The 24,245-nt window shown below is 61.2% G+C and overlaps 4 protein-coding genes across 5 annotated transcripts; 1 reads left to right on the forward strand and 3 right to left on the reverse strand.

Moving 5' to 3' along the window:
* Positions 1-2,490: 2,490 nt before the first annotated feature.
* LOC128919396 (peptide YY-like) lies at positions 2,491-3,419 on the reverse strand. The gene is made up of 3 exons (XM_054224709.1): positions 3,187-3,419; positions 2,944-3,015; positions 2,491-2,777 (listed from the first exon to the last, which is right to left on the reverse strand). Exons 1-3 carry the CDS (start codon positions 3,411-3,413, stop codon positions 2,753-2,755), a joined length of 324 nt encoding a protein of 107 aa, XP_054080684.1. The 5' UTR covers positions 3,414-3,419; the 3' UTR covers positions 2,491-2,752.
* Positions 3,420-6,806: 3,387 nt separating this feature from the next.
* On the reverse strand, positions 6,807-8,883 carry TMEM101 (transmembrane protein 101). Its single transcript, XM_054224420.1, has 4 exons — positions 8,724-8,883; positions 7,832-8,012; positions 7,604-7,750; positions 6,807-7,407 (listed from the first exon to the last, which is right to left on the reverse strand). Exons 1-4 carry the CDS (start codon positions 8,858-8,860, stop codon positions 7,099-7,101), a joined length of 774 nt encoding a protein of 257 aa, XP_054080395.1. The 5' UTR covers positions 8,861-8,883; the 3' UTR covers positions 6,807-7,098.
* A 165-nt stretch (positions 8,884-9,048) lies between these two features.
* Positions 9,049-19,452, reverse strand: LSM12 (LSM12 homolog). 2 transcript variants are annotated; one of them, XM_054224602.1, is made up of 5 exons: positions 19,277-19,452; positions 15,071-15,204; positions 10,896-11,005; positions 10,314-10,440; positions 9,056-10,178 (listed from the first exon to the last, which is right to left on the reverse strand). In XM_054224602.1, the coding sequence occupies exons 1-5, from the start codon at positions 19,395-19,397 to the stop codon at positions 10,086-10,088; spliced, it is 585 nt and encodes a 194-aa protein (XP_054080577.1). In that variant the 5' UTR covers positions 19,398-19,452; the 3' UTR covers positions 9,056-10,085. The 2 variants fall into 2 exon arrangements, with proteins under 2 accessions (XP_054080576.1, XP_054080577.1); XM_054224601.1 differs by lacking the exons at positions 15,071-15,204; positions 19,277-19,452 and adding an exon at positions 12,864-15,026 and having other exon boundaries at positions 9,049-10,178.
* Positions 19,453-19,577: 125 nt separating this feature from the next.
* G6PC3 (glucose-6-phosphatase catalytic subunit 3) lies at positions 19,578-24,169 on the forward strand. The gene is made up of 7 exons (XM_054224391.1): positions 19,578-19,651; positions 20,750-20,976; positions 21,328-21,434; positions 22,017-22,107; positions 22,465-22,583; positions 22,731-22,872; positions 23,261-24,169. Exons 2-7 carry the CDS (start codon positions 20,756-20,758, stop codon positions 23,610-23,612), a joined length of 1,032 nt encoding a protein of 343 aa, XP_054080366.1. The 5' UTR covers positions 19,578-19,651; positions 20,750-20,755; the 3' UTR covers positions 23,613-24,169.
* Positions 24,170-24,245: the final 76 nt, after the last annotated feature.

Raw genomic sequence — 24,245 nt, forward strand, 5'->3', positions numbered from 1 at the left:
GTAAAGGGAATGCATTGCACCAGGGAATACGTCGCAATAGGGGGCACGCTGCGATCGGGCCATGCATTGCTGCAGGGAGCACAGTGCAACGGGGAGCACACAGCAATCAGGCAGCGCGTGGCAGGGGTCCCGCAGCCTTGTCCCTGCCACCACATCCCTGCTCACCGGTGCCGGGTGACCACGTTGAGGTACTGCTGCAGGTCGTTGTAGAAGCGGACGAGGTCCTCGACGGGCGCGTCGTCCCCAGGGTAGGTGGGCTGCACGGGGCCCGCGGTGGCCGAGCGCCCGGCCAGCAGTGCCAGGGCGCAGGCCAGGAGCAGCAGGGATGGCCAGCGGGGAGCCATGGCTGCCCCCACACCACAGCATTAGCCTGCGCCGAGGGCACCGCACGGCACACACACCGGCACCGGCACGGGCATGCACACGCACGTGGGCACACACACGGGCACACACACAGGCATGCACATATACATGCACACCACCTAGCTGCATGCACACATACAAGCACATACACGTGCGCATGCACACCTACACATGCATGCACACGCACACGTGCATGCACACCACCCAGCTGCACACGCGTCGGTGTGCACACTACAAGTCAGTGTGCACGCACACACACGTGCACACACACTCTGCTCCCAGGCAAAGCGCCGCTCACAGAGCACGCGCATGGGCACGCACACCCCGTTTCACACCCCTACGCACAGATGTGCACGCTCAGCCTTGCGCACACAGGTGCACACACAGACGGCCTTGCACACGTCCACATCCCCCATGACACACGCCATGTTTGCTGGCCCTCTGCACCCCCCCCCACCCCTCAGCCCCTCGTCCCCACTGCCACCCCCGTCCCCAGCCCTGTCCCCCCGCCAGGATGAAGCCCTGTCCCCGCTCACCTGCTTCCACAAGTAGTGGCACAAGGACACGGCGAGACGAGGGGACACGGCGAGACGGGGGGGACGCCGCCAGCAACTCCCCGGTTCCTCAGTGACACTGCTGCCACCGCGGTGCTGGCCCTTATATCCCCCCTGTCCCCCCTGCTGATGTCACCCCGCCACGCAGCACCTGTGGCCAGGTGGCAACGTGTCCAGGGGTGAACAGGGGCCATTAGGGGGGGACAGGGGCCACCAGGGAGGTGACAGGGACACCTGGCCTCTCGCACAGCCCTGGTTAATGTTTGACCCTGGGCTGGGGGGGTGTCCGGTGTGCGTCCCCAGAGCATCTTGTCCCTGCGGATGGACCGAGGGACAGCTGTGGCAGGCTGTCAGGAAGGGGGGGCAGCAGGACAGAGGGATGGCGAGGGATGGACAGAGGGACAGGGAGTGGGACAGAGGGACATCGGATAGTGCGGGCAGATGGGTGAAGGGTCCAACACCAGGGTGAGGGGTGGGATGGAGGGACAGAGGGGACAGGAGGAGCAGTGGTTGCAGCAGGTGGGGGGTGGGGGACAGCAGCCATGACCGAGGACACAACTGTTCCCCCAGCTCCCACCATGGGTTGGGGGGTCAGAGGCCTGGGGGGTCAGAGGGCTGGGGGCTCCCCAGCCCGTGGGGCCTCTGGCCCAGCCTGGCACAGCCCCCAACGGCCGCCACCCCTGCAGGGACCCCACGGTGGATGCCAGCACCCAGGACCGGTGCACCCCACACCCAGTGCACCCCAGTAACACGTACACCCCACGGCCAGTGCACCCCAGCACCCACGGCTGATGCACCCCTATAGCTACGACACCCAGTGCACCCCACACCCCCATGCCCAGCGTGCCCCAGCACCAGCTGCACCCCAGTAACCCGTGCACCCCAGCACCCATTGCCAGGGCATCCTGCCACCCTCACACCCCATGCACCCACCGCTAATGTACCCCTGTGCCCCATGAACCCCAGCATCATGGCAGCCCCATGCCCAGCACACCCCCTGCACCCCGACACCCATCAATAGCGTATCCCCCCCCACACACCCCGTACCGCAACACCCATCACTAGTGTATCCCCCCCAGAACCCACCGTCAGTGTCCCTCACCACCCCCACACCCAGTGCACCCCAGCCGCCAACCCCAGTGTGTCCCAGCCCCCCAGTGCACCCCACTCCCACCCTTCCCTCCCTGCCCCCTCCACCAGGCCCTCTGCCCCTTCCCCCTGCTCTACACCTCCATCCACCCCCCACCTCTCCCCATCCCTCCACCCCAGCAAGTCGCTTCCTTCCACCCAACCTCACTCCTCCCCATCCTCCATTTCCCCTGCATCCCCCCGCACCCCTTCATCCCCCCCCGCCCCCCTCTGTCCCCCCCTCCATCCTCCCCTGCACCCCTTTATCCTCCCCTGCACCCCCTCCCTCCATCTGCCCCTGCATCCCTGCACCACTCTCTCCCCCCTTCATCCCCCCCTGCACCCCTCCATCCCCCCCAACACCTCCGTCCCCCCTCCATTCCCCCCTGCGCTGCTCTGTCCGCTGTCCCCCCCCCAGCACACACAGCCCAGACGGGTGCCCACGATCGTGCTCTTTATTGCCACTGGCGGGGGCGTGCAGGGACCGTGTGGGATCCCCCCGGCAGCGGTGGGGAGGGAACGGGGTCAGGGCCCCCCGCGATGGGACACCCCTGGGCCGGGCTCTGGGGGTCCCTGGCCCTCCTGGCAGGGGGGCCCGCGCTGGCCCTGAGTGCTGGGGCCCACCCTGCGGCAGAGCCCTGGGTCCCTTAGGGAGACATGGAAGGATGGGGAGGATTCAGGGGACAGGGGGGCTGGAGGGAGGCCAGTCACCACACGGAGTCATCGTCGTACCTGTGGAGAAGAGATGACGTGAAAAAAAGGGGGATGAGACCCCCAACACCCCTTGGGACCCCAAACTGCCCCCAGGACCCCCACCCCAGCGGGTGGGAGAGGGTGCAGCCCCTTTCCCCATCCACGGGGACGGATGGGGACGGGGACAAGGACAGGGGACACTCACCGTGACCTGTCACTGCTGGCCCCGAGAAGCAGCTCCGACACTATGGCCTCGGGGCTGGCGCGTTTGCCGTACCTGCAGGACACGGAGCATGTGGGTGCACGTGCCAAGGGGCGCACACGAGTGCGCAAACGGGACCCGCCGGCTGCACGCGACAGGGCACACGGGGTGGGGGGGAGCAGGCATGAGCGTGCAAAGGGGCTTGCACATGTGTCACTGGGCTCACGCGCGCGTTTTCACACTCACCTCTGCCGTGTCACCAGGTTGATGTAGTGGCGCAGGGCCGAGAAGTACTTGGCCATCTCCTCGGGGGAGGCGTCGTCCCCGGGGCTCTCGGGTTTGGGGGGGTAGGCAGCCGCCAGCGTCCCCAGGCACAGCAGGGCGCAGAGGGCCACAGCCACTAGCACTCGCCACGGCCTCGGGGACATCACCATCTGCATGGGGACAGGGGACAGCCTCAGCCATGTGTGCATCACCCCCACCACCCTCAGGTACCCCCATCTCGTCCCAGAGCAGCTCTGCCCCCCACCAAGGCCCTCGTCCCCCCGAGCCCACCCCAAGGACTCTGTCCCCTGTGGGGACATCGCACCCCCCCAGGGATGCCCCTGCTCCCCAAGGAGATGCCTCCCTCCCCTGCCAGGGACCCAGCCCCCCTAAAGTGACATCTTCCCTCCAGGCACCCCTCCATGTCCCCACAGAGACACCTCCCTTCCAGAGACCACCCCAAAGGGACAATTTACCCCCAGGGATTTCCAGTGACCCTCACTGTCCCCAGGGAGCCATCTCCCTCCCCAGGACCCCCAGAAACCTCCTCCCACCTCCCCACAGGGACATCTCACTTCCAGGGGACGCCTCATGCAAGTCCCCAGAGACCACCCATCTCCCAAAGGGGACATCTTCCCCAGAGATATCCCCCCCCCCCGCCAGTTTCCCCACGGGAGATCTCCCACCCCAAAGGACCACAGTCCAGCCCAAGGGACACCTCCCCTCCAGGGACCCCCTCATATCCCCAAGGGATCATCTCCCTCCTAGGGGTCCCAGCATCCCCAAGGGACCCCGCACGGGACCCTAGCCCCGTCCGCGGGCTGTCCCCGCACTCACGGTGGAGGCGGCGGGAGGCAGCAGGCAGGGCCTGGCAGCGGGGTGACAGTGCCGGGGACACAGCGGCTCCTCCACACGCCCGGGGTTTTATATCCTCCGGGGGGGCTGCTGGCTCCTCCCTCACCCATGACCGACCCACGGGCACGGCAGGACCCCGGCAGCCCCCCCGTCACCAGCCCTGGGGCTTACGGACACGTGCCAGCACCTTGCCACCGTCCCTCCCTCGCCAGAGCCCCCCAGCCTGCACCGAGGGGCTGGGGTGCAGGCACAGGGCATGCAGGGAGCATGGGGGACATGGACGGGACACAGGGACACAGCACAGGGACACGGCATGCAGCCACAGGACACAGACGTGGTATGTGGCACATGTCAATGCCACACAGGCAAGGCACACGGACACGGATGTGACATGCAGCCACGGCACAGGGACACAGCACGCAGCCACAGCCATGGCATGTGGCACACGGCAATGGCACATGGACATGGATGTGGCATGCAGCCACGTCACAGGGGCATGGCACACAGGCACAGATGTGACACACAGGCACAGCACACAGACACGGCACACATGGATGTGACACGCAGCCATGGCACACATGCATGGCCCTAAGACAGCCTCAGGACATGGCAGTGGCACACAGGGACACAAACACGCCACATCCATGACACAGCAGGGACACGGCACATGGGACATGACCCACAGCCCCGACACAAGCCACCCACGGGGGACAGCGCAGGGGAAGGGACTCAGCCTGCAGCTGCCTCAGTTTCCCCAGATGGCGGAGCAGAGCACAGAGCTGCCACCACAGCCCCCATCGGCACAGCCCCCGCCACTGCCATCGACCGCTGTCACAGCCCTCCAGGACAGATGAGCTGCCCTTTCCGAGCCCCCCGCGCTGGGGGAGTACGCTAATTCGTTATGGATTTGGCATTAAGGAGCAATCACCCAGCCCGATGCTCTGGGGGGAAACTGAGGCACGGAGGCACCCACCACGTCCCTGCTGGGAGCAGGGGCTCCATGTCCCCATCAGTAAGGGGCCACCACAGCCACCCTGTGGGTGCTGGGACAGGGACAGGTGGCACAAGGGGGTCCCCAAAAGCCCTGGGATGCTCCTACCCAGAAGGAGCCGCATCTCCAGCCAGGGAGATGGAGGGGACACGGCTGAGTGGGGACCCTGCGGGGTGCCACCGGCCCAGCTGGAGGGGACACGGCAGGACCCTGTGGGGTGCCGCCAGCCTGGCAGGACCCTGTGGGGTGCCACCAGCCTGACTGGAGGGGACACGGCTTGGCAGGACCCTGCGGGATGCCACTGGTCCGGCTGTAGGGGACACGCTCCCCGCTCCTGACCTGGCTGTCACCCCGGTGAGTGGTGGCAGGGGCACGGCTCGGGGCAGTGCCACCATGGGGGTCCCAGCTCCATGGCTGTCCCCAGCCCTAGGGAAACTCGTCCACGTGGCGCAGCCGTGGTGTCCCATCAGTGTGCAGGGACACAAGCTGCCCTGCCCACACGCCAGCCTGGGAGGGGGCTGAGCCCCCCACCAGCTCTGGCGGTGGGAGCAGCCCCCCCAGCCCAGCACCTTTCACGTCCCTGCTAACGAAGGCGTGGGTCGATGGAAGGGCTAATTGGATCGATGGGGGCTGCAGACACCCCCCTGCAGTGCCCTGCCACGTGGCCCTGGGGACACCAAGGCCAAATCCAGCATCACCCCAGTGGGGGCTGAGCCCCCTCCCCAGCAGAGAAGCACCCCGACGGGGAGGGTCTGCTCCATCACGGGCTTCACGGGGGTGGAGGCGCGGGCACAGGGCTGGGGAGACCCCAACCCCATGGTCCCACCACTGGGACCAAACCCCACACACCAGCGGCGTTGTCACCACACCGTCAGAGATGTTCCGGAGCTGAGAACAGGAGGGAGGATCGGGGTCCAGGTGGCCCCTGCCCCCCCTCCCCCGGCACAGAGCCAACCCCGATGAGGCGGGGGAGGGAGAAGGGAGACAAGGGCTTTCTGCGCCATTTCCCCTGAGTGACAGTAAACAGCAATTTTCCAAAGGTCACAGGATGGCTCTGCCAGCGGGTACAAATGCCACCCCCCCTGGGTACAGCCCCCCCCCCCCCCCCCCCCCCGGGCAGGGTGAGGGGTGGCCCTAGGGGACCCAAACAGAATGGGGCAGGGGGTGTCCACTGTGTGTCCCCATCTCCCCCAGGGGCAGGGAGGAGGAGGAGGGTCTGGGGCTGAAGGTGCACAGCTGGACCCCCAGCAGCCCCTGAGGGATGGGGGGGTCCCGGGAGGGTGAGGAGCCATCCCGGCCCCCCCGGCCGGGGGTGTGGGACGGAAAAGCGCAGGGAGAGCAAACAGGGCCCTGCCGCTTCCCCGCGCTTTATGGTCCCCGGTTCCGCCGGAGGCACTTTAGGGACCACGTGTGCCCCCCCCCCATGGAGGAAGGCCCTTATCAGACCTGTTTGCTTTTCCACTGCCCAGCCAGGCGGGGGACGCACTGCCCAGCTTGGGGGGGGCACAAACACACACCCCTGCCCAACCTGGGGGCACACACACACACAAACGCCTGCCCAGCTACGTGTCAGGACAGGGACAGCGAGGACATGTCCCTTGGCGACACCCAGGGTTCTGCCACCAAAGGGAGGGGAACCCCCAGTATCGCCCCACCCCACTGCACACCAGCTCCCCCAAAGTGCCCCTCCCCTCGAACCCCCCAAAGCAATAGGGCCCGACCCCACTGGCGAACAACAGCCGAGACAACCCAGGGACCAGGTAAAAGATTTCTCATTTCATCAGTAAAAATACACCCGGGGAGTGGGGGGCACATGGGACCTCAGTGGGGAGGGGGCCTGGCCACACAGTGGCCAGCACTCCACAGGCAGGAGTCCCCCCCAGCTCCCCCACGCACCCAAGGCAGCACCTGCCAAATACTCCATCAAAATTATCAAATATTTACAAATTAAAAAAAAAAAATAATAAATAGCGGTGATTCTTTTAAAAAAACCGCCCCCCCTCGCTGCTGTCCCCCGCCCCCCGAGTCCTGGCCAGTGGCCACCCCGCTCAGCCGTCAGTGGCCAGGATAACAACAGCTCCAAAAATGCCAACGTTTTGCCCGATGAGTTTCATCTGATTCCAGAACTCGACGCGGCGCGAGTCGTGCCAGTAGCCGATGTTGCCATCGATGAGGAGGATGGCGAGGGGCAGCAGCACCGCCAGCACCTGCGCCGCCGCCCGCACGTAGTAACCGGAGAGGAAGGCAAGGGCCAGGAGGCCGTAGAGGATGAAGAGGAGCTGAAGGGCCAGTTCCCCCCCCAGGAGGTGGTTCAGGTAAGCCAGGCGGTCCTCCTTGCTGTGCTGCAGGGAGTAGGCCTGGGGGGGGATGACAGAGAGGGGGCTGGAGTGCGGTGACAATAGTGCCACTGGTGGTACTCACACCGCTTCTCCCTCTTGGAGGGAAAACCCCAGCAGATCCAGCCCCCGGCCTGCAGCGGGGCAGGGGCAGGAGGTGGCTGTCGCCCTCCTGGTGTCCCATGTCCCCCCCAGTGTCTCGTGTCCCCTCCCATACCTGACAGATGAGGTAGATGCCGAGGAAGACCTGCCCCGTGGACTGGAGGGAGCGGCTGCGTGGCTTCTGGCGGTAGAGCTCACCAGCACCACTGGCCAGGATGAGGAAGCCACCGATGATGGCGATGGTCCGGGAGTACATCCGCACCTGCGCCGGGGCCACCGTCACCCCCCCGGCCCCCCCAGGCTGGGGTGGGGGGGGAGGGGGTCATGGAATGGGTGGTCTCACCTTCAACCAGTCGCTGTAGTGGACATGGCCACCAACATGGGCGGCATAGGTGGCCACGGCAAGCTGCAGGGCAGCCCCCAGGGCAAACCAGCGGCGCTTCACGCCGAAAGACATGAAGCTGGCGCAGAGCACGGCCACCCCCATGTCCACATACAGGTAGGGAACAGGGATGTCTGGCTTCCTGGAGGGGGTGGCAGCTCCAGTCCCTGACCCTCAACTCCCCATAACCACCCCACACTCCCCCCAGATCCCCCCCTTATCCCCTAACACCAACACCACCCTCCCCTGGCCCCACACAGCCCTCCATGCCCCACCAGAGCCCCCCTTCTTATTACCCCAGCACCCCACAACTGCTCCTCTGCCCTCCCACCAGCCCCCACTCCCAGCCCAGGCACCCCCAGCCCCACTTTTACCCCAGGAGCTCCCCAGCTCTCTCACACTTTCCCAACCCCTTCAGCCCCACACCCACCCCAGCCCACTCAGTTGCCCCAGCCCCACACTTACCCCAGGCCCCCCAGCCACCCCACACTTAACCGGCTCACTCAGCCTCACACTCTCACAGTCCCACACCTACACCAGGCCCTCACGGCCCCACACTCACCCCAGGAGCCCCCCAGCTCCCCCAGCCACACACCTGCCCCTGCCCCTGCCCCAGCCCCACATACCCATGGCCCCCACAGCCCCACATCTATTCCAGCCCCAGGCCCCCCGTGCCTCCCCAAACCCCACACCCGCCGCAAGCCCTCACAGCCCCTCTTACCCCAAGATTCCCCCCAGCCGCCCCACACTTAACCAGCTCCCCCAGCCCCACACCTGCACCTCCACCCACCCCAGCCCCGGGCCTACACCCGGCCCAGTCCCACACCCGCCCCGGCCCCTCTCCGTCCCGCACCGCCGCCCGTCGGCGCGCTCGGCGCAGAGCAGCAGCCCGCTGAAGCAGTGCCAGAAGGGGAAGCGGGTCAGCAGGACGCCGCCACCCGCCGTCAGCAGCCGCAGCGCCCGCCGCCGCCAGCCGCGGCCCGCCGCCATCGCTGCCAGGCCCGCCCCGCCGGAAGTCCCGCCCCGCGCCGGAAGTTCCACCCCATAGCCCCCGCCCACCTGACGAGGTCCCGCTCGCGGAGGCTCCGCCCACAAACCCCGCCCCCGCCGAGGCCCCACCCCCTGGGGAAGCCCCGCCCCCAGAGCGCCAGACACGGGTGATGGTTAAAAAAATTTCGGGTTTTATTGTTTTTGCTAAACAATACTAAAAAATTTTCCTTTTTTTTTTTTTTTAGTTTTTTTTTTTAATTTTTAATTCTTCTAAAGGCAGGGCTTGAATTGTTTGATTTTGATCCATTTATTTTTTTTAAAAACAAAAACAAAAAAAAAAGGGGGAGGGGGGAGGATCATGGCAAAAAAAAAAAAGAAAATAAAAACTTTAAGAACAAAGGGGCAAAAATGAAAAAAATTAAAGGAAAGTGGGGGGAAACCCCACCACAGACCCCGGGTGGGGGGGCCAAGGGGGGGCCGTAGCCCCCCCCTGCCCCAGCACCCAAACCCCCTTGGGCTCCCCAGGGTGGGGTGAGGGTGGGGGGACACAGGAGGGTTTTTTTGCCACGATCCTGGTGGAGAGAACTGCTAGAAGCAGAAAAATATTTAAAGAACATTTTAATATATATTCATATATATATTTAAAGATAAGAAAAATAAGACTAATTCAAGCCTTGCCCTGTGCAAACAAAATTAAAACGAGACCGCGCTGGTCACAAGGGTCCCGGTTCGGCCACCACAGTCAGCTCGTTACTTTTATTTTTGGGGTGGGGGGGGCTTGGTGAAGGGGAGACCCTTTTTGGGACTTGGACACAGGGTGACAGACCCCCTTTAGAAAAGTAAAGCGGGGCGGAAGCTGGCAGCAAGGGAAGAGTCGGGGGCGGGGGAGAAGGTCCAAAAAATAAAACTAACAAAGTCTGACTGGCTGGTAAGGAAGAAAACATGGCGGACAAAAGAAAGTCTGTTAGTCAAGTAATGCATGAGCTTTTAAATTATTCTCTTTTCTCTTTTGGTTTTTTTTTGTTTGTTTGTTTTTTTGTGTTTTTTTGTTTTGTTTTTTTTTTTAAAGTCTAAGGTTTGGAATCAGTTGAGCTCCCCTGTTAATGAGCTCGAGAGAAAAAAAAAAAAAAAAAAAAAAAAGGAAATAAAAGCGGAACCCCCCGCCGCCGCCCTCCGGTGGTGCCTCCTGGGTGGGGGGTGGCGGGGGAGACCCCCCCCCGGCGCCTCAGGACGAGAGGGAGGTCTCCTTCTGTGTCTGCTGTGCTTGTGAACGCTGCATTACCTTCTGGCTTTCCACGTCTCGAAAATGTTTCTCCACCTGCCGGGATGGAAGGGGAAAAAAAAAAAAAAAAAAAAAAAAAAAGAGAGAGAGAGAGAAAGGGGTTTAGTGAAGGGATGTGACACCCTCCCAGCGTCCCCAGTGCCACCAGAGACACCCCCCCCCAGTACTCACTATTTTGCGTACGTGACTCAGGGCACTTCCCTCTTTGCCTTTACAGTTTTCCACTTGATAAGGAGGGGCAATAACAACTTCTTCCATCACAACTATGTTCTTCTCCTGCCATTTACAGTCTTTAATGCTGCGGGGAAGAGGAAAAAGCCTCAGCCTGGGGAGGGGGTGCTCCAGGGCTCTGCTCCCATGCCCCACCAGCCCCCCTGGAAGCTACCACCCGTCCCCAGCGCAGGCGCACCTCGGGTCCATGTCTCCCCAAGGAGCTGATGAGCGTGCAAACGCCACCCAGCATCTCCTGGGCAGCCGAGCAGAGAGGGGCATGAGCCCACAGGGACGTGGCCAGTGTGTGCCAGAAGAGGCAACAAGGTGCCATCACCTGTCCCCAAGGACTGCGTGGCTCTGGCCAGGGCGTCCCAGGGCACTTCAGCGGCGTTTCATGGCAAGCTCAAAGGACCAGGCAATGAAACTGCCCCCCAGGGCTACAAAACTGTCCCCCTGGGCTACCCAGGGCCACAAGCAGCCCCTAGGTAGCAGCGCGGGACACCAAGGCAGAGCGCCGGTGACACCAAGAAGGGGACTTACGTCTTATGTATAGTCTGGAAGAGCTGCTGCCCCTCCAGAGAGACACCAGCACTAATTGCATACGCCTGGCTCATCTTCTCCTCTTTCTCCGTCCGTGCTTTGTTGGCAAGCTGGAGGGGAGACAAAGAAAGAGGGAGCTCGGCTGAGCATCAGCCCAGCAGCCACAAGAGCTACAAGGTGTGTGTCCCCCTGCAGAGACAAGTGTCCAGGTCAACAATTAAATCAGGGCAGCAATGCGCCTGTAATTTCCACCCTCCCACCATACCTTTCTCCGCACATCCCAGAGCCCTGCACGGACTTCAGGCCAGCGTTTAATTCCGTTTTGAGTCACTGTCACCACTGCCTGCGTCCCCCACAGATATTCTGGGGATGTGGATGCCGTTTTTTCATATTCCCCCATTCGAGTGCAAGGAGGATATCAGCTGCTGGGGCCAGATACACAAGCATCACCTTCCCCTCCACCTTTTCCGAATTAATTACTGTATTTTATTGCTGTTTAATCAAGGGACGCAGACGGGCAAAACAAGCCCAGAATAACTGGGGGCTCGAGGGGTGTAACTGCCTCCGTATGGACCATGCAGGAGTAAGAGCAACTTTATGCCGGAGCAGTTATTCTGTTCCATAAAAATAAAAAGCAGAATTATTATTTGGGAGTCACAATGTCCATGTATGTGGGGAAGTGTGATTACGCTGGCGGGGTCCAGGAGTAGAGAGGGGAACCCCCAACCCTGGCATCCCCCCGTTAACCTCCCTTGGCCATGGGAGGAGAAGGAGCTGCAGCTTGTGGAGGCAGGAGATGCTGGACCACCTGCCTTTCCCCACTGGAGCTGCTGCAGTGGAAGAGCCACACTAGCATTGCCACCCACGCCGGCCCTCCTCTTCCTCCTCTCCGGAACGGCCTCACGCCTGCAAGCGCTCCCCAAGCCCAGCTTTCTCCGTACTGGATGGCTTCACCCTTTCTAAATGCTTCTCTGGGTACGAAAAGGCCAAGTGCCCACTGAGCAGGGGCACTTTTTGTAGCAAATAATGCGAATAAGGGGCAGGTTTCTCCCTCGCAGCTTCCTGAAACGGGGCAGACGCAGTCCATTGCGTCTGCTCTCTGTGCCCGGGTAAGCTGGGCTCGCTGCAGCAGCCTTCAGCCACTCACCGTGTGCTCCTCAGCATCCTGGTGAGCAAGGGAAGCCTTAACAGGGGGACAGGATCCTTTCCTGGCCCCAGCACAAGCTGGGTCTGAAGCCACTCGCCCCACTCCATGTAGAAATTGCTCTCTCCAAGACCAGCAGTCCAGCTTCCAAACTGGTTTGTAAGACTGGGCACTGTTCTCCAGTAACTTTCCTGCATCTAAGACCTGCACGCAACCAGCCTTTTTTGGGGTCACGCTGACACTTCACCTGAGCAGGATGGCTCCTTGAGGTCACTGTCCCCAACTGTACACGGGTCCCCAGCCAGCTGCGCCAAAGCCTTGGGGACAGCCCTGCAAGATGGCGAGTGACAAGAGACTATCGTGAGGAGCCAGGAAAGGCCGGAAAGGTGCGGATGAAGAGCAGCCCCTCACATGCTGTCCCCATGGGCAGCATCCCAACATTACTTCATTGGGTGCTCCTAGACCCCAGGATTCACAGCACCCAGTAAAGCCTGACCTCATCCTCCTGCTTCGAGCTGGGGCACATCAGCCCTCACTTCGAGCCGACTCACTTCCAACACTGGGTAGTTTATTAACCGAGTGCCAAGATCTAGGGTCCCTTTGCTCTTGTCTTTCCCCTGCAAGAGCATGTGCTCTCCCTATTCATCGCTGCTATCCCCAGACAAGAAATTAATTGGGCAAGCCAAGCTTCCAGCTTCCAGGATCCAAGCATTCAAAATAGCCCCCTTGTTCCCAGAGCAGCCCCCCCGTAGCACGGCTTCATGCCCCCCTGCAGTGAGCACCCGAAAGAGCCAAGGCTATTGAAGAGACTCGGCTCCACGCACCTTGTGCAACGGCGGCATGAATGAATGAGTCACTTCCCTGTTCACGGCCGTATGAATGATGGTAAACACGGCGCACGGCAAGAAGAGCCGGTAAGGGCCACCGAGCGCTGTGCTGAGGTCCCCGGGCGGGTGCCAGCCCCAACAGGCAGGTCCCCAGAGGTCCCAGCTCTCCAGTGACATCTCCCCTGCACACCCATCGCCAGCAGCGGGAAGCTTCAGGCTCAGCTGTATCTCGCCCGTACCACGGCCAGCCCTCGTCGCACCGGCGTGATCTCCCAGTGCCTCACCAGTAAGTCTTCTGGTCCCAACATTTTCTCTCTGCTTGGGAACAGTCATGGCTGAGCATCTCCTGGGGGCTCCACTTGCCCTCTGGGGCTTTCCAGAGCAACAAGAGCTTGACCCGGTGCACCACAAGGATCCCCAGGTGTCAACAGCTCCTTCTCCCAGTACAACCAGTATCAGCTTATCTATATTCCAGTCCTGCAGCACCAGCAGACCCCAGCTTGCCTGCGCATCCACGGGAGAGGAGATGCGGGTCAGAGCAACGTACCTGCTGGAGATGGGGACATGGACACACCGGTGGCTGCACACCGACTTCCATCCACTGAAGATGACTTGATTCATTATTTTCCCCCACACCAAATCCAGAGCAATTATTTTGATGCCAGAAACACTGAAGCAAGTATTTGAAGTCACACAAGGTGTTCCACCCTTGTGTGAAGGCCCTTCCAGCTCCCGGCTGCACTCCCAGCGATGTCACTCGATGCAACTACAACCAACAGTCGTTATGTTTATGGCAGTTGTGTCATTTGAGACCTCTGCCAATGTGCTAATCCACCAAGAAGGAGCTCACAGGGGCTACGCATGCCCAGCTGGTGCCATGCTCATGACACCTACCTGCAGGCAGAGCTTGCCTGCCAGGAGAGGAGGTTTCCATGTGGGACAAGGAGGTGACAATTGAAAAGCCCCACACCCAGCTTCCAGCTGTTTCATGCCAGCATCGAGGGCTCAGGTTCACCTTCCCTTTTTTGACACCATCACTGGGAATCGGAAGCGATCTCCTTCCAGAAGGACATGTGAAAAGCAATTCCCCAAAATTCAACTAACTGGGCGTGCTTCACCGCTCCTGTCCACTCCCTCGCCGTTTGGCTTCACCCAAAATCATTCTATTTCTGGAGATGACCAACATTCACATGGAGATGTGGCTGCGGGCAGAGAGGGCACCCACCAAAACACAAACCTTGTCTAGTATCATCCACGGGAGCCTCTAGCACGTTGTTAACCCAGGATCTTGGGAGAGAGAGCACCCAGAAGGAGCGTCACAGGCTCCTGTAAGCAGAGTACCAGCTTCAGTCACATCCATCTCCTCCAGAAGGTTTTGATTTGAGTCATTTGCTGTCAAGTGCTGTTGCACTTTTACAAAAGGCTCCATCCTCCCTTCTCTCCAGCCAGTGAAGCACCACGTTCCTCTACCAAAGGCACCGGGGCAGCCATGGAGCCAGAAGGACCAAGACCACTGGACTTTTCCCAAGTGAAAAGGTGCTTTGCAGCCTCAAAGTTACTAAAAAACACCCCAGAGGCTGAAATTCTCAGTCAGTGTTTCAGGCAGCAACTTGCACCCACTTGCCAGCGTAGAAATCCACGTTTACTCCTGCCACAGGAGGCCAGCATGTAGTACAATGGGCTCCAAGGAAGGCACAGGGCTCGGTGCAGGGCAGCGCTGCTCACCAGTGCTTTAACTGGAGACTGCAGTGCCACACAGGCACTTAAATCTACGTGGCAGGACCACGCTGAGTAAATACACCATAAACACAGACCAAAGGGTGTGCAGGCACCCAGAGGAGCCTAAGGCAGCAACAGGATCAGGTCCCCCGGTGAGCACAGCGCCGAGCTCCTCCCTCAGACTCATGAGGACCGTCTCCCAGATGAAATGAAGTTGGGAGCTCCCTCTCCCTTGCCCAGAACCTCATCGGAGCAATCCCAAAGCAGAGAGGGTCAGCCAGCTGCAGCCTCACTACAGAAACCCCATCAGCAAGTCTAAACGCACCCAAAATATCATCATCTAAACCCTTAACAGAGCCGCGATTAAGTTATGATTGAAGCGGGTAATTTGAAGTTTAAAAGCTACCTCGTCCCCGACAGGGACCTCCCCACACAAATCCCTCCCAGGAGCAAACAATTCAGAGCCCAGGAGGGCAGGTTCTTACCTTGCTAACATTGAGTGAAGCTAAAGGAGGTGGCGTTTCCGTGCGGTCATTAATTATTTCCACTTCTGAGACATACTGTAAGTTTACAAGCAGGATATCTGCGTGATTAGGCTTTCCACTGGAAGAGGGGCATTCTGGAGGGGGAAAAAACATTAAGGAAAACAAATCCAGATGGAGACATTTACTGGCCTGATGCACAGGGCTGTGCATGAGCAAACCAGGAGAACATTTGGTTTTCAGTGAGTTCCTCCACTACCCCTGTCCTTACTCAGCCAAACACAGGGTCACCCGTGAGATGCCAACAACATCAACCATCTCTTTTGATGCCAATTCAGTTTTCCTGACTATAGCACGAGTTTTCCAGCCAATAACTGCTGCATCCAGCACACACACAGCCTGGGATGCTGCGTGGCCTCCTCCAAAAAACCAATTTAGCCCCGACTAGCCAGAGATGCAAAGGTGCTGCTCCCAAGGCCCCAGTTGTGGCGCTGCTCGCTTCCACGCACACCACCATCACCAGCCAAGGAACGCTGGTCTGCAAGGGGAAGTGAACCAGAACAACCACTGCACCTCAAATTTGCACCTTTTATACCATAACTATTTCCTCTTGCAGGCAGCGGCTAATCCAGTGCCTCCTTGGGAGCAATCCTGAGTGCGGATGGAAGAGGAGCTACTTGGCGGCACCCTGCGAAAGGCCTCCTCATCCTCGCACACCCTTGAATGCAGCGAGGTTTGTTGTGGTCGGTATCGCAGCACGACTGGAAAGTGTAAATGAGACAAACAGGGTACCACCCCCAGGAAAAAAAAAACAAACCACAAACCCTTCCAGAGCTGACATTAATTCCTGCGCAATCTGTTCCCCAGGAGGCTGCATCGTTAGCCCTCTGCTCCCTCAGCTGCTGGAAGGAGCAGAGACCACGGCACAGAGAGCCAACGCGTCTCCTCCTCAGAAGAGATGCTCATGGAGGTCACTTTTCTTCTCCTCCAGTCCCCCCCTAAGCCTGGCTCTGCAGGTGAAGTCCTCCCTAGCAAACACCTTTCAATACAGAAAATGAGGGATGACCCAGGAACTCCGGTCTCTCCCTTCGGAAGGATGAGATGGAGCATCCCAGCTTCGGGAGGAAGAGCCAGACTTCGGCCAAAGCCAGAATGGGAGCTCTCAGCCCTCTCCAGGGCAGAGCAGCAGCACAACAGCACTAAGCCAACCTGTTGGACATCATTTAAGACTTTCCTGCAGCCTCCACAGGGTTCTGGGGAGCTTCCCCCACCCAAATCGCACCCAGAACAGGAGCTCAGCCTGGGACAAGGTCCCCAGTGCACCTCCAGAACTGCATCGTGCTCAAGCACTCTTTTCCTATCACATTTCTCACCTCCAGACACGAACAGCTCTCCAGCTCCTCCATCACTCTTCTCCCTCCCTCCCTTCAGAACCCGCTCCTGGCACTTCACGTCTCCAGCCCCCTTCCAATGCCAATCCCAGGACTGAGCACCTGCCCTCCCGAATTGCCTGCAGTTCCTCTGCTGTTCCCCAACAGCCCTTTGCTTTCACCTTACTTACAGGTTAAAAAGAAAAGCACATCCTTTTTTTTTTTCCTTTCTGCACATATCTATATCTTAACCCCCACCGAGCATGTGTAGAGAGAGATATAGATATATATATATATATATTTTAACCCTCCCAAGCACAGCATTTCTGCCTCTCCTCCATGCAAGGAGCAACCATAGACCCCCATCCCCTTCGCTCCCCCAGTCACAGTGTCCTTCTCCTGCCTCCCCCACACCCTCTGCCCTCCTAGAGAGCTCCCCATCTGCAGGTCTACCCCATAGGGATCCTCTCACGGGGTCTCCAAATCTCTCCTAAACCTCACAGGCCTCCCCTACCCTCAGAGGACCTTGCCTTGCCTCCGTCATCCCCCCTTAAACTCCCACATGTCCATTGAGGCGCACCCCTCCACCAACCCCCACCAGGGTCCCCTGACTCCCATTACACCTATACCTTCTACGGGATCCCATTCTCCCAGGCCTGCCCACTGCACAGGACCTTACCGTGCTCCTGCATCCCTAAAAAGGTACCCACCCCCCCCCAGGACCTCCCCCAAGAGCACTGCCCCCTCCCCCTATCCCCCTTAAACCCCACAGGGTGCCCCTGCCCCTCCAGGGCCTCCCCATGCCTCCAAGGCCTCCCCCCAAAACCCCACAGCCCTGTGGGAGACCCCCATCCACAGGCCTCTATGGAGCTACTCACACCCTCCAACCCCCTGTAGGACTCTGCCCCCTGGAACCCTCCTATATGGCACCCACCCGCAATAATACCACTATAGGGCTCCCCCATAACCCCACTATGGGGCTCCTCACCCCCAAAAAACCTTCCTATAGTGCTCTCCACTCCCCTCCAAACCTCACTATAGGGTGCTCCACTCTTCTCTCCATTAACCCCACTACAGGGCTCCCCACTACCCCCCAATAACCCTACTACAGGACTCCTCAATCCCCCCCAAAAAATCTTTCCTATAGAGCACCCCACTCTCCTCCCAATAACCCCACTAAAGGGCTCCTCAATCCCCCCAAAACCACCCTACAGGGTGCCCCACTGCCCCTAAAATCTCTCTAAGGCCACCCCACTCCCCCTCAACAACCCCAAAACAGAGCTCTTAATTCTCCCCAAAACCCCACTATAGGGCACCTCACTCCCCATTCCAATAATCCTGCTACAGGGCTCTTCAATTCCCCAAAAACTTCCTTACAGGGCATCCCACTCTCCACCAGTAACCCCACTACAGGGCTTCCCCCCCCCATTAACACCATTACAGGGCTCCTCACTCCCCCAGAAAACTCCCTAAAGGGCACCTCACTCCCTCCCCTCCAATAACCCCAGTATAGAGATCCTCACCGCTCCCCCAAAAACCTCCCTATATGCTGCCCCCCTCCCCAGAACTCCACTACAGGGCTTCTCATTCCCTTACAAAACCTCCTTATAGGGCACCCACTCTCCTCCCAATAACCCCACTACAGGGCTTCTCACTGCCCCCCAAACCTCTGTATATGACACCCCACTCCCCCCCAAGTAGCCCCAATATGGAGCTCCTCACGCCCCTCCAAAACCTCCCTATAGGGTGCCCCACTCCTCCCCCCAAATTCCACTACAAGGCTCCTCATTCCCTCCCAAAACCTCCTTACAGGGCACCCCACTCCCCTCCCAATAACCCCACTACAGGGCTCCTCACTCCCCCCAAAACCTTCCTATAGGGCACCCCACTCTCCTCCCAGTAACCCCACTAAAGGCCTCCTCACTCCCCCAAAAACCTCCCCATATGGTGCCCTACTCCCCACACCCAGTAACCCCATACAGGGCTCCTCAATCCCCTGAGAAACCTCCCTACAGGGGACCCCCCTCCTCCCCCCCAATAACCCCAGTACAGAGCTCCTCACTCCCCCAAAAACCTCCCTATACAGTACCTCACTCTCGCCCTCCAATAACCCCACTACAGGACTCCTTCCCAAAACTTCGTTATAGGGCACCCCGCTCTCCTTCCAGTAACCCCATACAGGACTCCTCACTCCCCCTAAAACCTTCCTATAGGGCATCCCACTCCCCCCCGCAATAACCCCACTGCAGGACTCCTCATTCCCTCTCAAAACCTCCCTACAGACCACACAGTACCCCCCAGTAACCCCAGTACAGGGTTCCTCACTCCCCCAAAAACCTCCCTATAGAGTGCCCCACTCGCCCCCCTTCCCCACAAACCCACTACGGGGCTCATTGTTCCCTCCCAAAACCTCTTTATAGGGCACCCCACTGCCCCCCCAATAACCACGCTACCGGGCTCCCCGCTCCCCCAAAAAGCTCCCTATCGTGCTCCCCCCTAGTAACCCAGTACAGAGCTCCTCACCCCCCCAAAAAACCTCCCTATAGAGTGCCCCATTACCCCCTCAATATCCCCACACAGTGCTCCTCACTCCCCCCAAACCTCCCTACTGGGCTCCCCGCTCCCCCAAAAACCCCTCCACGGCGCTCCCCACCGAGAGTCGCCCCCTCTTCCCCCATATTACCTCCCCCCCGGACCCTCCCTCACCCCTCCAAAGCCTCCCCCCCGCTCCCTTCTCCCCTCAGAGACCCCCCCGCTCCCCGGCGGACGGGCGGCGGGAGGCCCAAGCGGGCCCCGGCCGGGCCACGGCGGGCCGGGGGCGGCGTTGCCGAAGGGATACTGAGCGCCAACATCTTGCTGGGGTAGTCGAAGGCGACGACCTCCCCTTGCAGGCGCTGCTCCTGGCAGGTGCGGCACGACACCTGGCTGCCCACGCTGAAGTACTCGCCCGGCGCCGCCATCTTCTCTCAGCCCCGCAGCGGCCGCCGCGGCTCAGCCTCGGCCAGGCGCGGCGGTGGGGGGGGGGGGGGGGGGGGGGGCGGGGGGGGGTGCTGGGGGGGCGGGGCCGACGCGCCGACGTCACCGCGCGCGACGGAAGGGGGCGGGGCACGCTCCCGGTCCGCCCGCCCCGCCCTGTGTCCCTTGGCCCTCGCGGCGAGCCGTAGGGCGGCCCGTGCCGCGGGGGCTCTTGGGAAGTGTAGGCGGAAGAGGCCGGGTGAGAGCGGGAGGGCGGTGGGAGAGGGGTAGGGGGTGGACACTTACGGACGGACGCCCCCACCTCGGGCACCCAGGTGTTCCCCGGAGGGACAGGCCGCCCCCCGTGGAGCCAGGGAGGTCTCGGGCCTGGCCTAAGGAGACCCCAGGAGACCCCGGGCCTGCTCTAGGCCTGCTCCAGGGAGACCCCAGGAGACCCCAGGGCGACCCCAGGCCTGCTTCAGGCCTGTTCCAGGGAGACCTCAGGTCTTCTCCAAGGAGACCCCAGGCGTGCTCCAGGGAGACCCCAGGGAGATCGCAGGGAGACCCTAGGCCTTCTCCATGGAGATCCCAGGCCTGCTTCAGGCCTTTTCCAGGGAGACCCCAGGGAGACCCCAGGGAGACCCCGGGCCTGCTTCATGGAGATGCTGGGGAGACCCCAGGGAGACCCCAGGAGACCACAGGGATAACCCAGGGAGACCCCAGGAAGAACCTGGGCTGACCTCAGGCCTGTTGGAGGCCTGTCCCATGGACACCCTGAGCGTGCTCCAGGGAGACCCCAGGAAGACCTCAGGCCCACTCCAGGGAGACCCCGGGCCTGTTCCATGCAGACCCCAGGGAGACCCTGGGCCTGCTCCATGGAGGCCCCAGAGCTATCCTATGCCAGCTCCAGGGAGGCCAGGGCTCTTCAGGGCAGCCTGGCTGCTCTGCTGAACCCCACATTAAGGACCCTGGGATGTGCTCGCGCTGGCTTAGCCCAGAGCACCCATCGTTCTTGGCTGTGCCCGGCACTGGCCCTCAGCAGACAGCCCCACAGCACATGGTGATGCTGCCTGGCACCGCCATCCCCACTGCGCCTATCAGCAGCACTGGGAGCTGCTGAGCCGCAGGCAGGATACAAAGGTTGAGAGTCCTTCACGGGCAAACTCCAGGTGGCAAACGGCTCCCTGAAGCCGTGCCAGCGCTGGCATCATGTGCCAAGGTGTCCCTCAGGGTCACAGCAAGCGCAGGAGTCAGCCACAGCGTGAGACCTGCCCCAGGGAGTCACCTCCCAAGGCCTCTACCTGTCAAGCAGGCTCTGTGCCAAGGCCTGAGCTCTAACCTCCCTCTCTCCCTCCAGCCTGGCATGATGGATGCCCTGCACACCACCGGGATCCACTTCGCAGAGGTGCTGCAGGCCGGGCCGCCCTGTCTAGAAAAGTTCTGGATCTCGGTGACCTCCCTGGCCGATCCCAAATGCGTCTTCACCATCTGTTTCCCTCTCGCCTATTTTCTCGACCGCAAGGTGGGGGTGTCAGTGCTGTGGATCGGCCTGGTGTCAGAGTGGCTCAACGTGGTCCTCAAATGGTGAGGGGAGAGTCACAGAGTCCCTGTCACACCTGGTGACATCCCGAGGGCTGAGTGGTGGCACATTCACAATAGCAGAAACACAACCGTGGGCTTCGCTTGGCAGGCAGAGACACATGCTGCTCCTTGCCTGCACCACGTTGGAAGTCTGCGGAGTTTCTGCAGGTTACCCAAGCCATGATAACACATCCGCCAGGCATTCATGTCGGAAAAAAGCCCATGAGCCATAAGAAATGGCAGGAATCCTGCCCTCCCGCTGCCAGCTTCAGCCCTCGAATCCACAGGGGTGGGTGGCGAAGGCGTTGGGCTGCAGTCAGACGTTCACTGTTCTGTGGTTTCTCTCCCCACCAGGTTCTTATTTGGGGAGCGCCCGTTCTGGTGGGTCCATGAGTCGGGGCTCACCAGAAAGGAGCTGGTCACGCTGCGCCAGTTTGCCGTATCCTGTGAAACAGGACCGGGTGAGTAACTGGGAAAAGCTTTTCTCCATGTCTCCAGCAGGCCCTAGGATCCGTAGGGAAGGGCTGCAGGAGCTGGGAGGCTCCATTGGGATGGGAACACTGCGGCTGGAGGGTGGCGCTGGGCTGGCAGGATGCACCAAGCGGGAAAGCCGTTTGTCAGCCAGCAAACGAGTGAGCAGCGGGGAGCGGGCCGGGCGCCATGGCTGCTGGCATGGCACGCACAGCGCAGGTGGCTCCGGGGCCAAGAAACCCACGGGAGAGTCTGCCGGCGGCAGGGACCGGGGCACCTCACTCGCCCTTTCTGCCTGGCCTCCCCTGCCCACAGACCCCCCGTCCCTCCCTGTTTTTTTGGGGCAGGTGACCATCATCCACGGTCACCGGCTCGTTCCATCCTCATCCTCGAGCCAAGCCCCCCTGCACTGGCCGTGGCTGTCAGCTAGGAGGTAGCCCAGGGTGTGGGCAGGGCTGCCGAGGCACGAGGGACATGTTCCCAGCTCTCCTGGGTGACCTTGGGCGCTTGCCCCGCTGGGACACGCTCCCCCCCGACCCACCATATCAAGTGTCCTGTGCGTCCCCTTCCAGGGAGCCCCTCCGGCCACTGCATGATCACGGGGGCAGCCCTCTGGCCTCTTGTCACCGCACTGACGGCACTGGCATCCAGACACTCCAGGAGGTGAGTCCCAGGACGGGGAAGCTGGTGCTTGGAAACCTCCAAAGCCCTTTCTGGAAGCAGTAGGTGTAATACGGAACCCTTCCCCATCACACCATGGGCACAGGGTGGGTGGAAGCATGCCTTCCCCTCCCAGTGGGGAAACTCCTGGGGAACACAGCTCTGCCCTGTCATCTCTGGCTGCCCCAGAGACCCCCAAAAAGCCCACCTGAGGTGCTTTTTTTTTCCTTCTTCACCTGTGCTTTACTCATTCCTTCTGACAAGTGGGGACAAACCTGCCCTGCCTGACACGATGTGCTGGGGAGCACTGAGCCGGACCCCATGGCTGTCTCCCTGATGCTGATCCTCTTTGCGTTCCAGCCTAGTGGTGAAGCTGAGCGCCTTTGGCGCCTACACCCTGCTCCTGCTGGCCGTGGGGCTCTCACGGATCTTCGTCCTGGCCCATTTCCCCCATCAGGTGGTCGGCGGCATCCTGGCAGGTGAGCGGGGATGGGGGAACAGACATTCGGTCCCTCCACCCAGAGCCCAACACCCTCTCTTGGGCCAGGGTGTTTTGGGCACCTTCCCCTCCTGTTGAGCTCCCCCATCCATCCTGGGACCCCAACCTGCCTGTGCTCGCCCTGCAGGGGCAGCCCTGGGCTGGGGGCTGCAGGGTCACACCCCGGCCACCCGCACAATGGGCTTCTTCATGGCCGCCGCGCTGGCCCTGCTGCTTGGCTCCCTCGCCCTGCACAGCCTGGTGATCGCCGCCGGCATCGACATCGACTGGTGAGTGCCCAGGCCGGGGGCGCTAGCCCCAGGGATATGCCCCCGAGACTGATGTAGGGATAGCCCCAAGGGTCTGCCCTCCCTCAGGTTGGCATGGAGGTAGCCCCAGGGGTCTGCTCCCTAGTTGGTGGGGGGGTAGCCCCAGGGATCTGCCCCCCAGGTTCATGTGGGGGGATTAGCCCCAGGGATCTCCCCTCCCCCGGGTTGGCGTGGGGCTAGCCCCAGGGATCTGCCTCCCCCCGGGTTGGTGTGGGGGTAGCCCCTAGGATCTGCCCCCCACACTGATAATGGGGAAGTTAGCCCCAGGGATCTGCCTCCCCAGGTTGCCGTGAGGCTAGCCCAGAGATTCCCCCCGACCCCACTCACCCCTCTCCTCCCCCTGCTGCAGGTCCATCCACTTGGCCACAAAATGGTGCTCCAACCCCGCCTGGCTGCGCCTCGACACCCGGCCCTTCGCCTCCATCTGCCAGGACACTGGCAGCGCCCTGGGGCTGGGGCTAGCTGCTGCCTTCCCCCTGCCCCGGGGCGGGCAGCTGGAACCCCGGCAGCGCGTGGCCAGCGCCGTGCTGGCCTTGGTGGCCATGCAGGTCTTCCACCGGCTCCTCCAGCCCACAGATGTGACCCTGTGGTATGCCACCAACTTCTTCAAGTACGCTGCTGGGCCCTGGCTGGTGACATCTCTCCTGCCCTGGCTTGTCCTCTCCCTCGGCCGTCCGCGTGGCTCCCCCCACACCGATTAGGGGTCCCCACCATGTCCCGGTGAGTCCTGTGCCCCCACTCTTAGCTTTGCCCTTGGCTGTGCCCATCGCTGGTGGCTCCTGGCCTGAGTGCAGCCACCGGTTACACATCAGGAGGGCGCCCATGTCCCCTCCTGGGACCACAGGCCAGTTGTTTAACCCTCGCTCCCCCCAGGGCAGTGGGACCCCCCCAGCATGGGGCAGGCAGGAAGGTGCCCCTGTGCTCAGCAGGTCTGGGGACAGCGTAGGGACAGCCCCAGCCTTGGGGTCACCCACGAATGGCACCAGTTTCCACTTCTCCCCTTGCTTTGCTCCCCTACCAACTGCTCCGGTTCAGTTTCCCCCCACTGTGCTACAGTGGCTGGGGGCGGCCACCCCATTTCTAACCAAATAAAGGCATTATTGCCAACCTGCCAGCCCCGAGTCCTTCAAACCGGGGGGAGACAGGCTGGGGACCCTGGGGGCAGGGCAAGAGCCTGGGCTGGGGAGTAACTGAGGGAGATGGGACTCCCACGGGCTGGTCCCACTCCACACCCCAGTGTCGCACCAGATGGATGGGAAAGGGGCAGCCCCGATACTGTAAGTGGGGGAACCGAGGCACACAGAGCAACCACGAAGCCCTGGGGATGTCCGTCC

The sequence above is a fragment of the Rissa tridactyla genome, chromosome 19 (assembly GCF_028500815.1).
Source record: "Rissa tridactyla isolate bRisTri1 chromosome 19, bRisTri1.patW.cur.20221130, whole genome shotgun sequence".
Classification (NCBI taxonomy): domain Eukaryota; kingdom Metazoa; phylum Chordata; class Aves; order Charadriiformes; family Laridae; genus Rissa; species Rissa tridactyla.

What these genes read in the sequence shown, in the direction of transcription:
- LSM12 (XM_054224601.1), bottom strand. Translation starts at nt 13,487, where the DNA reads ATGAATCAAGTCATCTTCAGTGGATGGAAGTCGGTGTGCAGCCACCGG. An exon ending in TCATGCCGCCGTTGCACAAG is followed by an intron (nt 11,006 to 12,863) that starts GTGCGTGGAGCC and finishes TCTCCCCTCCAG; the next exon opens with CTTGCCAACAAAGCACGGAC. An exon ending in TGAGTCACGTACGCAAAATA is followed by an intron (nt 10,179 to 10,313) that starts GTGAGTACTGGG and finishes CCATCCCGGCAG; the next exon opens with GTGGAGAAACATTTTCGAGA.
- LOC128919396 (XM_054224709.1), bottom strand. Translation starts at nt 3,413, where the DNA reads ATGCACACATGGCTGAGGCTGTCCCCTGTCCCCATGCAGATGGTGATG. An exon ending in AACCTGGTGACACGGCAGAG is followed by an intron (nt 3,016 to 3,186) that starts GTGAGTGTGAAA and finishes CGTGTCCTGCAG; the next exon opens with GTACGGCAAACGCGCCAGCC. An exon ending in GCCAGCAGTGACAGGTCACG is followed by an intron (nt 2,778 to 2,943) that starts GTGAGTGTCCCC and finishes TCTTCTCCACAG; the next exon opens with GTACGACGATGACTCCGTGT.
- TMEM101 (XM_054224420.1), bottom strand. Translation starts at nt 8,860, where the DNA reads ATGGCGGCGGGCCGCGGCTGGCGGCGGCGGGCGCTGCGGCTGCTGACG. An exon ending in GAGCGCGCCGACGGGCGGCG is followed by an intron (nt 8,013 to 8,723) that starts GTGCGGGACGGA and finishes CACCCCCTCCAG; the next exon opens with GAAGCCAGACATCCCTGTTC. An exon ending in ACTACAGCGACTGGTTGAAG is followed by an intron (nt 7,751 to 7,831) that starts GTGAGACCACCC and finishes GCCCCGGCGCAG; the next exon opens with GTGCGGATGTACTCCCGGAC.
- G6PC3 (XM_054224391.1), top strand. Translation starts at nt 20,756, where the DNA reads ATGATGGATGCCCTGCACACCACCGGGATCCACTTCGCAGAGGTGCTG. An exon ending in GCATCCAGACACTCCAGGAG is followed by an intron (nt 22,108 to 22,464) that starts GTGAGTCCCAGG and finishes TTTGCGTTCCAG; the next exon opens with CCTAGTGGTGAAGCTGAGCG. An exon ending in GGTCGGCGGCATCCTGGCAG is followed by an intron (nt 22,584 to 22,730) that starts GTGAGCGGGGAT and finishes CTCGCCCTGCAG; the next exon opens with GGGCAGCCCTGGGCTGGGGG.